General features: G+C 35.4%; 1 protein-coding gene across 3 annotated transcripts in view; it reads left to right on the forward strand.

The window, feature by feature from the left end:
* IMMP1L (inner mitochondrial membrane peptidase subunit 1) overlaps positions 1-17683 on the forward strand; it is a 76234-nt gene that overhangs the window by 36941 nt on the left and 21610 nt on the right. For 2 of the 3 annotated variants that reach the window (XM_047776083.1, XM_047776084.1), the window contains exons 3-4: positions 13069-13202; positions 15512-15600. In XM_047776083.1, the coding sequence (XP_047632039.1) occupies positions 13098-13202; positions 15512-15600 (194 nt within the window). In that variant the 5' untranslated portion in view covers positions 13069-13097. Of the gene's footprint in view, positions 1-13066; positions 13203-15511; positions 15601-17683 lie in introns of those variants that run through there. The other variant, XM_047776085.1, reaches the window with a different exon arrangement.

A 17683-nucleotide genomic window follows, 5' to 3' on the forward strand; every position in this document is an offset into this window, starting at 1 on the left:
TGGATTATCTGGATGGTCTCAGTTTAATCACAGGGGACTTTAAAAATGGAGGAAAATGGGAAAAGAAGCCAGAGAGTTAGAGGGAGATGTGACCAAGGAAGAAGACAGATGCAGTGCTGCTTACTTAGAAATTGAAGAAAGAAGACCATGAGCCAAGGAATATTTGTAGCTTCTAGAAGCTAGAAGAGGCAAGGACATGGATTCTTCCCTAGAGCATCTAGAAAGGAATGCAGCCCTGCCAACACCTTGATTTTGTTTATTTATTTATTAAATGATTTTTATTTTTTCCATCATACCTGGTTTACAGTGTCCTGTCAGTTTTCTACTGTACAGCAAGGTGACTCAGTCTCACATACCTTCTTTTTCTCATATTATCATACTCCATCATAAGTGCCTAAATATAGTCCCCAGTGCTACATAGCAGGATCTTATTGCTAATCCATTCCAAAGCCAATAGTTTGTATCTATTAACCCCAAATTCCAAGTCCACCCCACTCCCTCCCCCTTGGCAACCACAAGTCTATTCTCCAAGTCCATGAGTTTCTTTTCTGTGTAAAGGTTCATTTGTGCCTTATATTAGATTCCAGATATAAGTGATATCATATGGTGTTTGTCTTTCTCTTTTTGACTGACTTCACTCAGGATGAGAGTCTCTAGTTCCATCCATGTTGCTACAAATGACATTATTTTGTTCTTTTTTATGGCTGAGTAGTATTTGTGCATATGTACCACATCTTCTTAATCCATTCATCTGTCAGTAGACATTTAGGTTATTTCCATGTCTTGACTATTTTGAATAGTGCTGCAATGAACATATGGGTGCATGTGTCTTTTTCAAGGAAAGTTTTGTCTGGATATATGCCCAAGAGTGGGATTGCTGGGCCATATGGTAGTTCTATATTTAGTTTTCTGAGGTACCTCCATACTGTTTTCCATAGTGGTTGTACCAGTTTACAATTCCCACCAGCAGTGTAGGAGGGCTCCCTTTGCTCCACATCCTCTCTAGCAATTGTTATTTGTGGACTTATTAATGATGGCCATTCTGACTGGTGTGAGATGGTAACTCATAGTAGTTTTGATTTGCATTTCTCTAATAATCAGTGATGCTGAGCTTGTGCTTGTTGGCCATCTGTATAGCTTTGGAGAAATGTCTATTCAGGTCTTTTGCCTATTTTTCATTTGGGTTGTTTGCTTTTTTTGCTGTTGAGTTGTAACACCTTGATTTTTAGCTCATTGAGATCCATGTTGGAATTCTGGCCTCCAGATTGAAGATAATAAATTTTATTGTTTTAAATAACTAACTTTATGGTTTGTTATAGAAGTGATAGTATACTAATAACCTCTGCAACCAATTCTTAGTTTACCATCTTGCTTTTTTGTTTAGAGTTCCCAATCTCTGCTGTTGACCTCAGCTCATAAGACTGAGAAAACAGAAACCTGAATCAAGAGCTCCCACCTGTTGTGACTCAGTGGGTTAAGAACCCTACTTAGTGTCCATGAGGTGTAGGTTCGATACCTGGCCTCACTCAGTGGGTTAATCTGGCTTTGCCGCAAACTGTGGCATAGGGCGCAGAGGAGGCTCAGATCCCACACTGCCATGGCTGTGGCATTGGCCGGCAGCTGCAGCTCTGATTTGACTCCTAGAATGGGAATTTACATATGCCACAGGTGTGCCATAAAAAAGAAAAAAAAAAAGCTCCCTCATTTTTCTTCTATCAAAAATGACAAAACTATCAATGTTTTGTGTAAATGAACCCAGCTTGTATTTCTTCTTACTAAGTTGGAGAAGGTATCCCAATTTCTGTCAAAAGCTAGTCTACTTTTGTTTTATTCTTCCTCTCTTGCCTGGATTGAGTAATTGGCTGACAATTGGGTTTTTTTATAGTTTTGTGATCTTACGAATAAAGCTGCCATGACTATTCTTGATGCCTTTTGAAGTTAAAAGTAATATAGATTGAGTCAGTTTATTTAAAACTATCTATTTAGAACATGGTAATAGAAATTTAAAAAAAAATTAACCATTACCTATAAAGCCTTCTAAGAAGGGAAATCATGACTAGTTCTGAATAATATTGCTGAAACATAAGGTACGTTTTAGCCTATGTAGATACTGTCAGTCTTCCAAAGTAGTTGTGTAAGTTTGTCCTTCTACCAGCAGTCAATGAGAGTTCTAGTTGCTCCACATCTTTTTTAGCTCTTTGTATTAATCTTTCTAGCCCCTGTGGTGGTTTGTCTAGATTTGCCCCAATACAGTAATGTCTTAATTACCGTAAGCTTATTATGAGTCTGATATCTGAAGTAAGTTCTTCCAGTTTTGTTCTTAATGTTTGCTTTGGCTATTCTAGGTCTTTTGTATTTCTGTATATGTTTTTCAAAGAGCTTCCCATCTTCTACTAGAAAAAAATAGTCCAGTGAAATTGTATTGAATCTATAATTGTTTTTTTCTAGTATATAGAAATTTAATTAAATTTCATGTGCTGATCTTATATCAAGAGACCCTGCTAATTCACGTATTCTTTTTCTATATAGGTATCATTTGTAAATAATAAAATGTCATTTGTTAATGATGTTCTTTTAACTTCTTCCTTTCCAGTTTTTGCATCCTTCTTAGTGAATTGGTTAGAATCAACAATGGCATGTCATTAGTTCACCAGTAATACATTGTAGTCCCTTAAGATTTTTTTTATTTATTTGTTTGTTTGTTGTAAACAATCCTTGTGGTTAAAGAAGTTCACTTCTATTCCTAAATCAAAAGAGGTGTTGAACACTATCAGATGCTTATACTGAATCAATTGAGGGGATTGCATGGTTTTTCTTTTTTTTTTTTTTGTCTTTTTGCTATTTCTTGGGCCGCTCCCACGGCATATGGAGGTTCCCAGGCTAGGGGTCTAATCGGAGCTGTGGCCGCCAGCCTACGCCAGAGCCACAGCAACGCAGGATCCGAGCTGCGTCTGCAACCTACACCACAGCTCACGGCAACGCCGGATCGTTAACCCACTGAGCAAGGGCAGGGACCGAACCCGCAACCTCATGGTTCCTAGTCGGATTCGTTAACCACTGCGCCACGATGGGAACTCCGGTTTTTCTTTTTATTATATGAATTATACTGATTGATTCAAAAGGTTGTGCCAACTGTACATTCTTGGAACAAATCAACTTGATTATGATCTTTTTAATACATTATCAGATTGATTTTGCTAATTTTTGTTTAGGATATTTTGTGTCTGTGTCAGTGAGAGAATTTGTCTTGTAATTTTCCTTTTCGGTTAATGCCTTTGTCAAGTTTGGTGTATACTAGCTGCATAAAACCAGATGAGAAGTATTCCTTCATTTCTGTTCACTTGCAGGTTTTATGATTAATATTATTTCTTCTTAAATGTTGGAGAGAATTTGCAATGAGTCCATCTGGGCATAGAGTTTTCTTTGTGGGCGTATTTTTAATCATATATTAAATTTCTTATATACATATGTGACTATTCAGATTTTTAATTTCTTCAGTCTTGATAAGTTGTATCACTTTAATTTAAAACATCAGCGGTATTAAGTTTTTTATAATGTACTTTTAACTTTTAATGTTTTATAAGATCTCTAATGTTGATTCCTTTTATAATCCTGATGCTGATGATTTGGGGGGTCTCTCTATTTTTTTTCCTTAATCAAACTTGCTATGGTTTATCAGTATCAATAATCAGTTGTTTTGTTAAACAACCAGCTTTTGGTTTTATTGATTTTTGCTATTCTGTGTTTGGTTGTCCTGTCCTTGTATCTTCTTATAATTTAAGATAGTACTTTTGTTATTTTATTATTTCATTACACTTATATTTTTTAAGTGTCCAGGTTGTCCATGGATTTATGGAATGGGTTGTCTGATTAGATTATACATTTTTCACAAGAGTAGTACAAAGATGATATCTGCTTGTCATTGCATCCTGTCAGGAAGCTAAATATCAGTTTGTACATTATTTATGCAGCTAAATTTTTAAAATATTTAATGATTTTTAATTTTTTCCATTATAGCTGGTTTACAGTGTTCTGTCAATTTTCTACTGTCCAGCAAGGTGATCCAGTCACACTCACATATACATTCCTTTTTCTCACATTATCATACTCCATCATAAGTGACTAAATATAGTTCCCAGTGCTATATAGTAGGACCTCATTGCTTATCTATTCCAAAGGCAGTAGTTTGCATCTATTAACCCCAAATTCCCAGTCCATCCCACTCCTTCCACCTCTCCCTTGGCAACCACGTCTGTTCTCCATGTCCATGATTTTCTTTTCTGTGGAAAGGTTCATTTGTGCTGTATATTACATTCCAGATATAAGTGATATGGTATTTGTCTTTCTCTGACTTACTTCACCTAGTATGAGAGTCTCTAGTTCCATCCATGTTGCTGCAAATGGCATTATTTCATTCTTTTTTATGGCTGAATAGTATTCCATTATATACCACATCTTCTTAATCCATTCATCTGTCAATGGACAGTTTGGTTGTTTCCATACCTTGGCTATATGCAGGTAAATTTGATCATGTAGTTAAAGATAATACCCAACTTCTCCATGTAAAGGTATTTTCTCTTTTTGTAAATAATAAATTAGTTACTTTAATGCATATCCTATTTACTAACAACCTTTGACCCAGAGATTTTTTTTTTTCAATTGAAGTTTGGGTTTGGTTAATTTAAAATGTTGTGTTTCTGGTGTACAGCAAAGTGATTTACTTTTATATACATTACACACACACACACACGGTACTTGTTGTTTATTTTATATATATAAAGTAGTGTTTTAATCCCAAACTCCTAATTTATCCCTTCCCCCACCTTTCCCCTTTGGTAATTGTAAGTTGTTTTTTTTTCTATGTGAGTCTGTTTCTATTTTGTAAATAAATTCATTTGTATCATTTTTAAAAATTCTACATATATGTAATATATGATATTTGTTCTTTCTTTGACTTACTTAAGATAGAATGATACTCTCTAGATCCATCCATGTTGCCACAAATGGCATTATTTTATTCTTTTTTTATTGCTCAGTAATATTCCATTGTGTCTATATACCACATCTTTATCCATTCATCCATCAATGGACACTTAGGTTACTTCTATGTCTTGGCTATTTTTAGTAGTGCTGTTATGAACATTGGCTTCATGTATCTTTTTGAATTATGTTTTTCTTCAGAAATATGTTCAGAAGTGGAATTACATATCATATGGTAACTTTTTAGTTTTGTTATTTTTGTTTGTTTGTTTTAGGGACACTTCTGTGGGATATGGAAGTCTTTAATCCATTTTAAGTTTGTTTTTGTGTATGGTGTTAGAGAATGTTCTAATTTCATTCTTTTACACATAGCTGTCCAGTTTTCCCAGCACCACTTATTAAAGAGACTGTCTTACCTGTTTTATTTTTTACCTCTTTTGTCAAAGATTAACTAAATTTATTTCTGGGCTCTCTGTTCTATTTCATTGATCCATACATCTGTTTTTGTGCCAATACCATGTTGTTTTGTTTTCTATAGCTTTGCAGTATTATCTGAAGTCTGGATGCATTATGCCTCCAGCTTTGCTTTTTTTTCTCTTAGGATTGCTTTGGCAATTCTGGGTCTTATGTGTTTCCATATCAATTTTGGGATTATTCTAGTTCTTTGAAAAATGCCATGGGTGATTCAATAGGGATAGCATTAAATTTATAGATTGTTTTGGGTAGTATGGCTCTTTTAACAATATTAATACTTTCAGTCCACAAGCATCACCCAGTAATTTTTAACACCGATCAGTGGCCCTTGCCTGAATCAGTTATTACACTGGTGATAATTTCATTATTCCCTCTGTATTTATTGGCTGTCAGTTTTTGATAACAGATACTTCTTTTTAAAAAAATATTATTATGTACTCGGTAGATTTCTTTTTTTTTTTTCTTTTCTTTTTGCCTTTCAGGGCCGTACCCGTGGCATATGGAGGTTCCCAGGCTAGGGGTCTAATCATAGCTATAGCTGCCGGTCTATGCCACAGCTACAGCAGCACCAGATCCAAGCCCTATCTGTGACCTACACCACAGCTCACGGCAAAGCTGGGTCCTTAACCCACTGAGTGAGGCCAGAGATCGAACTCGCAACCTCATTGTTCCTAGTCGGATTCGTTTCCGCTGCGCCATGATGAGAACTCCATAGATTTCATTTTTTTTTTTTTTTCCCCACTGTACAGCAAGGGGGTAAGGTTATCCTTACATGTATACATTACAATTACATTTTTTCCCCCAGCCTTTCTTCTGTTGCAACATGAGTATCTAGACAAAGTTCTCAATGCTATTCAGCAGGATCTCCTTGTAAATCTATTCTAAGTTGTGTCTGATAAGCCCAAGCTCCCGATCCCTCCCACTCCCTCCCCCTCCCATCAGGCAGCCACAAGTCTCTTCTCCAAGTCCATGATTTTCTTTTCTGAGGAGATGTTCATTTGTGCTGGATATTAGATTCCAGTTATGAGTGATATCATATGGTATTTGTCTTTGTCTTTCTGGCTCATTTCACTCAGTATGAGATTCTCTAGTTCCATCCATGTTGCTGCAAATGGCATTATGTCATTCTTTTTTATGGCAAAGTAGTATTCCATTGTGTATATATACACCACATCTTCCGAATCCAATCCTCTGTCGATGGACATTTGGGTTGTTTCCATGTCCTGGCTATTGTGAATAGTGCTGCAGTGAAGATGCAGGTGCACGTGTCTCTTTTTAAGTAGAGTTTTGTCCAGATAGATGCCCAAGAGTGGGATTGTGGGGTCATATGGAAGCTCTATGGATAGATTTCTAAGGTATCTCCAAACTGTTCTCCATAGTGGCTGTACCAGTTTACATTCCCACCAACAGTGCAGGAGGGTTCCCTTTTCTCCACAGCCCCTCCAGCACTTGTTCTTTGTGGATTTATTAATGATGGCCATTCTGACTGGTGTGAGGTGATATCTCGTGGTAGTTTTGATTTGCATTTCTCTTATAATCAGCGATGTTGAGCATTTTTTCATGTGTTTGTTGGCCATCTGTATATCTTCTTTGGAGAAATGTCTATTCAGGTCTTTTGCCCATTTTTCCATTGATTGATTGGTTTTTTTGCTGTTGGGTTGTATAAGTTGTTTATATATTCTAGAGATTAAGCCCTTGTCGGTTGCATCATTTGAAACTATTTTCTCCCATTCTGTAAGTTGTCTTTTTGTTTTCTTTTGGGTTTCCTTTGCTGTGCAAAAGCTTGTCAGTTTGATGAGGTCCCATGGGTTTATTTTTGCTCTAATTTCTGTTGCTTTGGGAGACTGACCTGAGAAAATATTCATGATGTTGATGTCAGAGAGTGTTTTGCCTATGTTTTCTTCTAGGAGTTTGATGGTGTCCTGTCGTATATTTAAGTCGTTCAGCCATTTGGAGTGTATTTTTGTGCATGGTGTGAGGGTGTGTTCTAGTTTCATTGCTTTGCATGCAGCTGTCCAGGTTTCCCAGCAATGCTTGCTGAATAGACTTTCTTTTTCCCATTTTATGTTCTTGCCTCCCTTGTCAAAGATTAATTGACCATAGGTGCCAGGGTTAATTTCCGGATTCTCTATTCTGTTCCATTGGTCTGTCTGTCTGTTTTGATACCAGTACCACACTGTTTTGATGACTGTGGCTTTGTAGTATTGCCTGAAGTCTGGAAGAGTTATGCCTCCTGCTTGGTTTTTGTTTCTCAGGATTGCTTTGACGATTCTGGGTCTTTTGTTGTTGATTTCATTTTTAATCTAACATAGTATTTATTAGTATTATTCCTGTTTTAAAAAATACCAAATTTGGCCAATGAGAGATTCCTCAAAATGGCTCCTATGTAACAATTAGACTTTGAGCACACCCTTGCTTTCTGGTACAGCAAGACTGTTCTAAACTGTTTCTAAACTATTTTTCCTTGTGGGGAATAGTATTTGAAAACCAGAAATCTGATTGCTAAGTGTGCTTAATAGCACTGCCATGTCATTACTTCTTTTCAGTGGACCAAGTTAGGGTGATAGTGTATATAGGCAGATAGGGAGACAGACATGCATATTTATTTATTTAAATAAATTTATTTTGCTACCTCCCATTCCATATTTGTAGCTTCTCTTTCTCACATTGAAAATCCTGATACCAGCAATTTAATATACTCATTTGTTCTATCCAAAATACACATAAAATACTGCAGCCAACAATCAACCTACTGAGAAAAGTTTGATTCATTTTTTTGTCCTTAGAGTATATCTTGTATTCAAATATACTTGAATTATTTTTTCTCTATGGTTGTTTTAGCAATTTGATTATACAGATAGGCTAATTTTTCTTTTCAACTTTAGTATCCCCTTTAAAAATTTTTTTGAATTTACTTTTTTTTTTTTTTTTGAATATGTAAAGCATTTGGTGCAGACTGATACACAGAGGTGTACTAAGAATCTCTTTCTGGAGTTACTGTCTTGGCTCAGTGGAAATGAATCTGTCTAGGATCTGTGAGGATACAGGTTCGATCCCTTGCCTCACTCAGTGGGTTAAAGATCTAGCGTTGCCGTGAGCTTTGTGTGCTGTAAGTCACAGTTGCTGTTTGGATCCCGAGTTGCTGTGACTGTGGTGTAGGCCAGCAGCTACAGCTCCGATTCACCTCCTAGCCTGGGAACCTGCATGTGCCATGGGTGCGGCCCTAAAAAGACAAAAAAAAAAAAAGAAATCTTCATTCCTTCCACTCTGTTCCCGCCCATTCCCCTATTAATGTAATCATTTTATTCTTTTCTGGCTTATTTTTCCTTTTTCTCTTTGAAAAAAAATTCTTTTTCCTTCTTTCTGAAATAGTACTTATTATATATACTGTATTGCACCTAGCTTTTCTTTTATAAAGCAGTTCACCCTGAAAATCATTTCTATTAGCTCATAGAACTCGTCCTCTTTTTTTTTTTTTTTTTTTTTTAGGTGTATAGAACTCCTTTGTATGTATTTACCATAATTTAGGTCAGCCTGTTTTCTATGGATGTGTATTTGGCCTTTTTCCAATTTTGCTATTTCAGATAGTGCTAATAGAAAAAATCTTGTGCACCTGGTATTGAATCTTGGAGCTGTATTTTGGAAGTAAATTTCTAAAAGTAAAATGGTTGGGTCAGAGAGTAAAATATATATGCAGTTTTGATAGCCAAATCACCCTTCTTAAGGGTTGAAGTACTTTTGTATACCCATCCGCAATGTTAAGAGGTTCCTATTTATGAGAATTCCTTCATTAACATCAAATATTGTAAACTTCTGCATAGTATAAGTTGTTTTTTTCAACAAGTGGTGTATTGTATCATCGGGTCCCTATGGAAAGCAGCTGGCACACTCAAATTAGGATTATTAAAAGAAGGTTTATTTACAGAAACTATTTTCAAAGTTGGGTGGAGGACATAGGGATGGACCAGAATCAGTGGAGCTGTTTTCACTCTGAGGCCTGAAGGAACTAGGGGAGGGAAAGATTATAGGAACTATGAGAAGAGAGATTTCTGTATAGCAGACTGCCTTTGGAGATTCAGTGCTCTTCGTCCGAAGACATAGCCAGCATGAGAAGACTCCACAGGGAAGGAACCAGAAAAATACATAACCTTCCTTCCTTCCTGCTGGGATGCAGTCAAAGAGTACAGGAGTGTCTTGATGTAATTTATATAGTATGGAGAAAGGTAGAGAGTGAATTTGAAGTGACAAACAAGATACCTGGCATGTGTATGCACATTATAGTCAAGGATCCTTTGAAATCACTGTGTAAACCCCAAGTTTAATCCCATTTGCCAGCAGAGCTACTGAGTGCTAGCAGTGAGTGTGGTTTATGTCTTATGTGAATGTTACTTTCTACTCATAGATTTCTCTTCAAAAAATCCATTACCTCTTCTCAACTTGAGTGTTTCTCACAGTGTTCCTCCTTGCACTTTTAAAATATAAGGCCTAGTAGTCTTGATCCTCAGAGTCTTCTTTTCATTTTAAGAGACTAAGATCCAAAATAAATTTAGGCACTTCAAACTCCAGTCTGTGGCTAATACAGAAGAAGCAAAGCCTGTTAACTTCTTTCTTCTGATCACTCATCTGTTTTATTGTTTTATGAGACAGTTTCATCACAAACGTTATTTGGAGTTGAACATTTTCTGAGTAATAAAAAAAGGTTTTATGGTCCCAGTCACTTCTGAATGAGAGGTAATTACAGGGCTTCTCAGTGAATCAGAACCATTGTGTAGTTAGAGCATCCTAGTATTTTTGGGTATGTTTTTTAGCCAAGTACATAATCTATTTCATAATCCAAATTAGTTAAAGGTAGGTTGCTATTGATTGCCCCCCTAATTTCACCATTTATCTGTATTAATAGCATGTTCTTGCTGAGTGCCCCATGTTTCCTCTTGTTTGATTATATTGCCCCTCTCTAAAGTCAGATAAGGTCATTTTTATTTTAGTTAATATGATATCCATTTCACTACTTTAGGATTTATTTTCATAGATCACATTTTCAAAGCTAAGCTATAGGACTCACTTATTTTTTAGTTGAAGCAAAATAATGTTTATACAACCTAGTTAACTTTATAAATAGTATTGTTATTTCATTTAAACCCTTTTTGAATTAATTGGGCTTCAGTTATGAAGTGTATTTTTATTTTCAATTTTTATTTTTTGGCTGTACCTATAGCACATGAAAATTTCCAGGCTAGGGACTGAACCTGTGCTGCAGTTGTGACCTGTGCCAGAGCTGCAGAAATGCCAGATTCTTAACCCACTGGGCTACAAGGAACTTCTTATGAAGTGTTTTTAAATATCATTTCATATTAATTTATTAAATTATAAAAATCAGTAGGTTTTAAAGTACATCAGTTATATCTATAAACCAGATTCCTAAGATGGAGTATTTCGTATTACCTGAAAGATACAATGAGTATACTTTTTAAAATGTTACTGACAGTTTTTTTCTTTCTTCAGTGAGTATGACATTAACATGTCTCTTCATTAACCAGAAGTCTCAGTGGTACTCTAATCATCATTTGAAACCTTATAACCATATTATCAGGCTAAAGATGTGGAAGATGTAGAAGATTTGGGTTCAATATTTATTAATTCAGTCAGGCAAGCCTTCTATGATAGGCTCCATAATTGAAAGATGATTAATGTAAAGTCACTGCCCACAGTCACATAAGCAAATACAGTATATACTAAGGGAAAAGATGTAAATAATATAGTGTAGTATTATAATTAGTGTATGCTTGAAATAGGTGAGTGACGCAAAGCATAAGTAACATTTCTTGGGGTAGTGCCAGGGATACCGTGTTAGGAGAGAAGACATAACATTTAATTAGGTGAATGAATATCAATAAGTAATAAAACACTAATAAGAAATACAGTCTTATGCTATGGACTCTAAAGTTCTGTTATTTTATTTAAAGGTAAGTTAGGGAGAAACCTAGACACTTGAAAATGCAGCTGTTATGAGGTACAGTACATGCCGATTGCCAAGGGAATGATATAGTAACTAGCATTTATTGATATATTCTGCTACACAGTCTTTGTATCTGATCACATGTAATCCTCACTAACTCTCTGAGAATGGTACTGATATTAAGGCCATTTTATGTGTAAAGGCTCTGAAACAGAGGTACAATAACCTCTTGAAGGTCACACAGCTAAAATGTGATGGAGCCAGGATACCTGCTCAGACAGATCAATTTTAGGAACTGTGTTCTTAAATCATTAAAAGCATGAACATTAAGAACCATAGGCACCCCAAGAAGGAAAAACTTGCCTATTGAGAGTATTTTGAGAAGTGTAACAAATTAGATAGATGATGGGTGTCATATTCCCAGGCATGGATGTTGGCATAAGTAAGTTTACTCTAAAATTGGACCAGTATGGTTGAGTAGTCAGCTCATGTAGAAGCATCAGGGAAGCTCAGGTTTGAATCTGAGGATGGGATGGAGCCAAAAGGAGTCTGAGTAATTTGTACTTGATCTAATAGAAAATCATTGAAGTTACGGGAGCAAGGGAGTAATATGGTTAAGTTCTTGAGTCCATCTTTTCTGATTTTATGATGTTAAGCTTATAAGTTTACTACTCTTAGGTTCATTTGTGTTATTTATAAAATGAGAATGTCATATCTATCTTATAAAGATTAATTTGTAAAGACATGTAGTAACCATTGAGCAAATGTTACATATTATTGTTGTTGATATGTTTTAGTAAATTTAATCTAAGAATAGTGCACAGTAATCTAGGCCTAATAAGCATCAGGCCATTAGTTGAGAAATGCTTGAAACAGTTGTAGCAGGTAAATAGAAGGGAAGGGACAAATACTTGGAATATTTTAGATGAATAATAGCAATATTTTAAATGTATATAGCTTTTAAAAATATGATTCTTTATGCTGTTTCATAATCATGTGTTTATCAATAGTTAATAAGTGACAACTGAATTTAACTTTATAATTTATAAAACCACTTCGTATAAATGTAATAAAAAAGCCACTTTAATGTATATTATTGAATTTGATTCTCAGAACTATTCTGTGAGTACTATTATTTTCATTTTATTAAGGCTCAGAGAAGTTAAGTTAAAGATCACACAGATTAATAAAAGCAATTTAAAACTTGTATTTTTGTACACCTATTCCAGTGCTTCCTCCTTTATTTCCATATTTTGTTAGGATAAGAACTGATGTAGTATAGCAATCGACAATATAAAAATTGTTATGCATACTTGAAAGAATTAATATATTTTCTTAGGTATCTGCTTTAATACCTAGAAATAACCAAGAAATGAACGGGGACAGAGAAGTTCAGAGTCTACTAGTTATCTAATTCATATTTAAACCTAGGGATATTTGAATATAATCTCTGTTTAGTAGTTCAAAATATTCAGTGGCTCTAATTTACTATTTAAAAAATCTTCAGCAGAAATGAAAATAAACTCTTGCTTTTCTGCACCAAGCCATATTAGGTGTTCAATACACTCTGGGTGATTATAAAATATTTTATAATATAGATATTTCTTAAGTGTTTCTAAATAGTATTGATTATGAAACTTTTTGAAATTTACCATCAGGCCAATGGTGGCAGAGTCTCCATAGAACTATGCTTCGTGGTGTTCTGGGAAAAACCTTTCGACTTGTTGGCTATACTATTCAGTATGGCTGTATAGCTCATTGTGCTTTTGAATACGTTGGTGGTGTTGTCATGGTAAGTTTTTACATTCAAGAAAATAATCATTTAAAATATATGCTTTTTAAAATTGAAGGAAAGTGTGCTTTCCCTTTATTATAATTGAAGTTATTAATGAATAAAGCATGACTTAAAATCTTTTTAAATTTTGGGATGTAAGAGAGTGTTTGAATTGGCATTGATGTAAAATTTAAGAACCTTTACTTGAATTTGGTCCTGTATTGTTTCTGTCAGGCATGCAAGACCCTAGTAATCTGATAATAATAGTTTTTACTATTTATTAACTACTACTTACTGTATTGTAAGATGTGTTTGATATTTTACATTTATTAACTCATTTAATCTTTTAAACTCTATGAGATAATTATTAGAAATCTATTATGCATAGGAGAAAACTGAGGCTCAGAAAGCTAAAGTAACTTTCTCCAGGTACTCCAATTCCAAGTTGATTTGGAATTGCTTTTTTTAGGGCATCAACTCTACATATGGAAGTTCCCAGGCTAGGGGTTGAATCAGAGCTGTAGCTGCCGGCATACACCACAGCCAGAGCAATGCAGGATCCGAGCCGCATCTGCGAACTACACCACAGCTAATGGCAATGCCGGATCCTTAACCCACTGAGCGAGGCCACGGATCAAACCTGAATCCTCATGGATACTAGTCGGATTCGTTTCCTCTGCTCCACAACAGGAACTCTTAGACTTGGAATTTCAACACAGAGTTCCCTAATTTTCAAAACTCCTACTCTTAGCCACCATTAAGAATGTCAATAATTGTCATTAAAACAAATGATTATTCTGTCTTCTGTAAACATTAAAATGTTAAGGCTGTCCTCCTGCCAATGCATTTTCTTAATATTGCATCATAAATCTATCAACCATAACAGTACTAACCTTTTGTCATATAAATGAAAGAATAAATTTGTTGATTATTCAGTCAGTGAGTTTTGTTATTAGTGTTGCTATTTTTATCAGGTTTACACTATTAGACTCAGTCATAAAAACACAGGTTGAACCTGAGTTATGCAAATAAATATATTTAATAAAACTCCTCTCTGTGATTTTTTTTAAAATTTATATTGGTACTTCCAGTGGAATATAGAGATAGGAAAAAAAAAAAAAAACACTTTCATTGTGGTCTTTGTTTTTTTTGCCAAAGTAGGAAGTTTTGAGTAAAAAGTTTTACTTATACACATAACTGCAGTGAATGGAGACAGCTGTATTTAGATTTTTTTTTTTTTTTTGGTCTTTTTAGGACTGTACCTGTGACATATGGAAGTTCCCAAGCTAGGGGTCAAATTGGAGCTGTAGCCACTGGCAACATCAGATCCGAGCTGCATTTGTGACCTACCGTGCAGCTCAAGGCAATGCTGGTTCCTTAACCCACTGAGCAAGGCCAGGGATCGAACCCACATCCTCATGGATAGTATTAGGGTTTGTTACCACTGAGCCACAACGGGAACTCTGTGTATTTAGATTTTTAAAGCTGCATTGGAGTTCCCCCTGTGGCGTAACGGGATCCTCGGCATCTCTGTAGCATCAGGACGCAGTTTTGATCCTTAGCCCAGCACAGTAGGTTAAAGGATCTGGCATTGCTGCAACTGTGGCTTGAATCTGGTCCCTGGCCTGGGAACTGCATATGCTGCAGGGTGGCCAAAAAAGAAAAAAAAAAAAAAGAAAGTTGCATTGGTCATTTATCACAGTTTTGAGGTATATATGAAGATTATTGTTTTAAGATCTGCTAATAGGAAAGTCTTTAATCTCATAATGCCAGTGTTTTTCAGTTTAAAAATATAAGTTGCAGCCCCATCAAATAAGTAAGCTGTTCTCTTGGAAGAAAAGGAAAGGCATCAACTCATTGAGAATAGTATAATACCACTCTTAAATTACCTTCGTGGTCAGTGGATGATATTTGACAATAGCAGGAAGATAAATAAGTCATTAACTTATTCATTCAACAAGTATGTATTGAGTGTCAACTTTATGCCAAACACTGTTCCTGATTTTCATTGTACAACCGGGAACACAAGAGACAAGGTCCCTGTCCTCGAGGAGTTCACTTTCACAGGATAGCCAAAATTTGTAAACATAGATATTTTATTCATGTGTTATAATAAACACTAATAAATCATTTAAAATATATTTTGCCTGTGTTTCAGACTTGGTGGCTACTCTATAGAGGTGAACTTCTCTGGTAGCTGCTAGCTTATTAAGAAACATCCTCCAAGCTTGAGGAACATTTGCTAGAATTTTTAAGTCTGCTCAGATGATTTATGTTATATTTTAAAAGATTTTCAACCTAAATTACAAAATTACCTCTCTTTTCAGTGTTCTGGACCATCAATGGAGCCTACAATTCAAAATTCAGATATTGTCTTTGCAGAAAATCTTAGTCGACATTTTTATAGTATCCAAAGGTAATTTCATTCATAGACATATTAAATTGATGGTGCAAATACACATACACATTATGTGTTTTCTGCAGTTTCTTACCTTTATCTTTAAAAACTATTTTTTGAATAACCAAATTCATGACTAGCTAGATCAAATTTGGTTTCAGTTTTTTTCTCTCAGTTTGAGAAGTTTTAATAGTTTCTCTAAACATGCAGTCTCTTGGGGTCAGTGTGTTCCTCATATCATTGTCCAGAGTAGATAGCAGTACCTTTTTAAAGTACTTTGAGGCCTTCTTTACTTTTTTTTTTTTTTGCAGGGTTGGGTGGTGTCCTAGAATGTTTTGAGTCAAGAACTAGGGACTTAGGCGCTACATTACATATCCAAATCCTTGGTTTGACTTTCTAATTTTAGTATAATCCTGCATTTCTATTGATGACTCTCTTATTCTCTATAGCCTGTGATAAGCAGTCAGTGATTTTAGACTCTAGCACTCTGTATAGCTGGGAGCCAGGAATCTTATCTGTTATGAGTCTCCTGATTATATTGGGTTAAAAATATTGGCAAATATTGTTTGTCACTAAATCTTTTAAAATCCTATTCTAAATGGTGTTTCCAGTCCTTGTGGTACTATTTATTCTACTTATCTATGTATTATTCCTCTTGAATGGATGTCAGGTATTAGTAATTTAATGTATTTTCTTGGGGCACCTCTCTGAATCCCTAAAATTTGGGGTCTATGAGTTTTTCATAATTCTGAAAAAAAATGTATATCATATTTCATCTTCATAAACCACAAATTTTACTCACTCGAGCTGGTATTTAGCATATGGCATAAGTAGGTTTTGGCACCCTGTTTTCATTGTTGACCTTTACTATTTCATACTACTAAAAAAATCAAGAATAGTGTAAAATTGTTCTTTGCATTTATTGATCTCCCACCATCATAGATTCTGTAGGTAAAAACTGTCCTGCTCAAGTTGTATGGTTTAGCATGTTCCCTAGGTAATTCTTCAGATTTGTTACCATAACAACTTCAGGATACCTAATTGACAAATATGGGGGTTATAAAGTAAAGCTTATATAATACTTTATGTTCTAGCTTCCTTTTCTTTTTAACTTAAATGAAAATAACTTATTATAGTCTTTTGATTGACTGGAGATCTAGCTTCACTGCAACATGAAGACAAGCTTCTGTTTTCCATGCTGATCACATGATTTCAGTCTCTTGGTCCTTGAGCATGCTAAACAAGGAGATGGACTTGTTGGCTAAATAGTTTTTGAATGAATAGCTTGATGTGTCTTTTTTTAAAAGAAAATTCAGATGGGTACTACAACTAACTACATTTATTAGTAAATTAAGATTCTTTGAAAGTTTTGTTTTGTATTCTCTTCATTGAAGGGACCCATTAAGTGGAAGGACAGTTTAAAATTTGGCATTTATATGAGACAGATGAAAGTAACTTTTACAATCAAGGTTGTAACTTCTACTTTAAAAATATTACTGACCTGAGGTTTTTTTGTTTTTTTGTTTTTTTTTTCCCTTTTTTATCTGCAGTACAGAATTCTGAGACTTCAGGGGAGTATCTGACCCCTGGCAAGTGATCCTCTTGCTAGCTGCCTGTTTCTAAAGCTGGATTAGCTGTCCACTTAGGCAAAATGAAAAATCTGCATGTCTGGTATCTAAGGCACATGTATATTTTTCATTCCAGTGGACAGAACACTCATACTTGAGATAGCCATAGTCTCTCTCTCTCTCTCTCTTTTTTTTTTTTGTCTTTTTGCTATTTCTTGGGCCGCTCCCATGGCATATGAAGGTTCCCAGGCTGGGGGTCTAATCAGAGCTGTAGCCACCTGCCTACGCCAGAGCCACAGCACTGCGGGATCCGAGCCACGTCTGCAGCCTACACCGCAGCTCACGGCAACGCCGGATTGTTAACCCACTGAGCAAGGGCAGGGACCGAACCTGCAAGCTCATGGTTCCTAGTCGGATTCATTAACCACTGCACCACGACGGGAACTCCAGCCATAGTCTCTTATTACTACTTATTCTTTCAACAAATAGCTAATGAACACCTAATTTATAAGATGTGCTGTACTTTATAGAGA

The sequence above is a fragment of the Phacochoerus africanus genome, chromosome 4 (genome assembly GCF_016906955.1).
Source record: "Phacochoerus africanus isolate WHEZ1 chromosome 4, ROS_Pafr_v1, whole genome shotgun sequence".
In the NCBI taxonomy this organism is placed as follows: domain Eukaryota; kingdom Metazoa; phylum Chordata; class Mammalia; order Artiodactyla; family Suidae; genus Phacochoerus; species Phacochoerus africanus.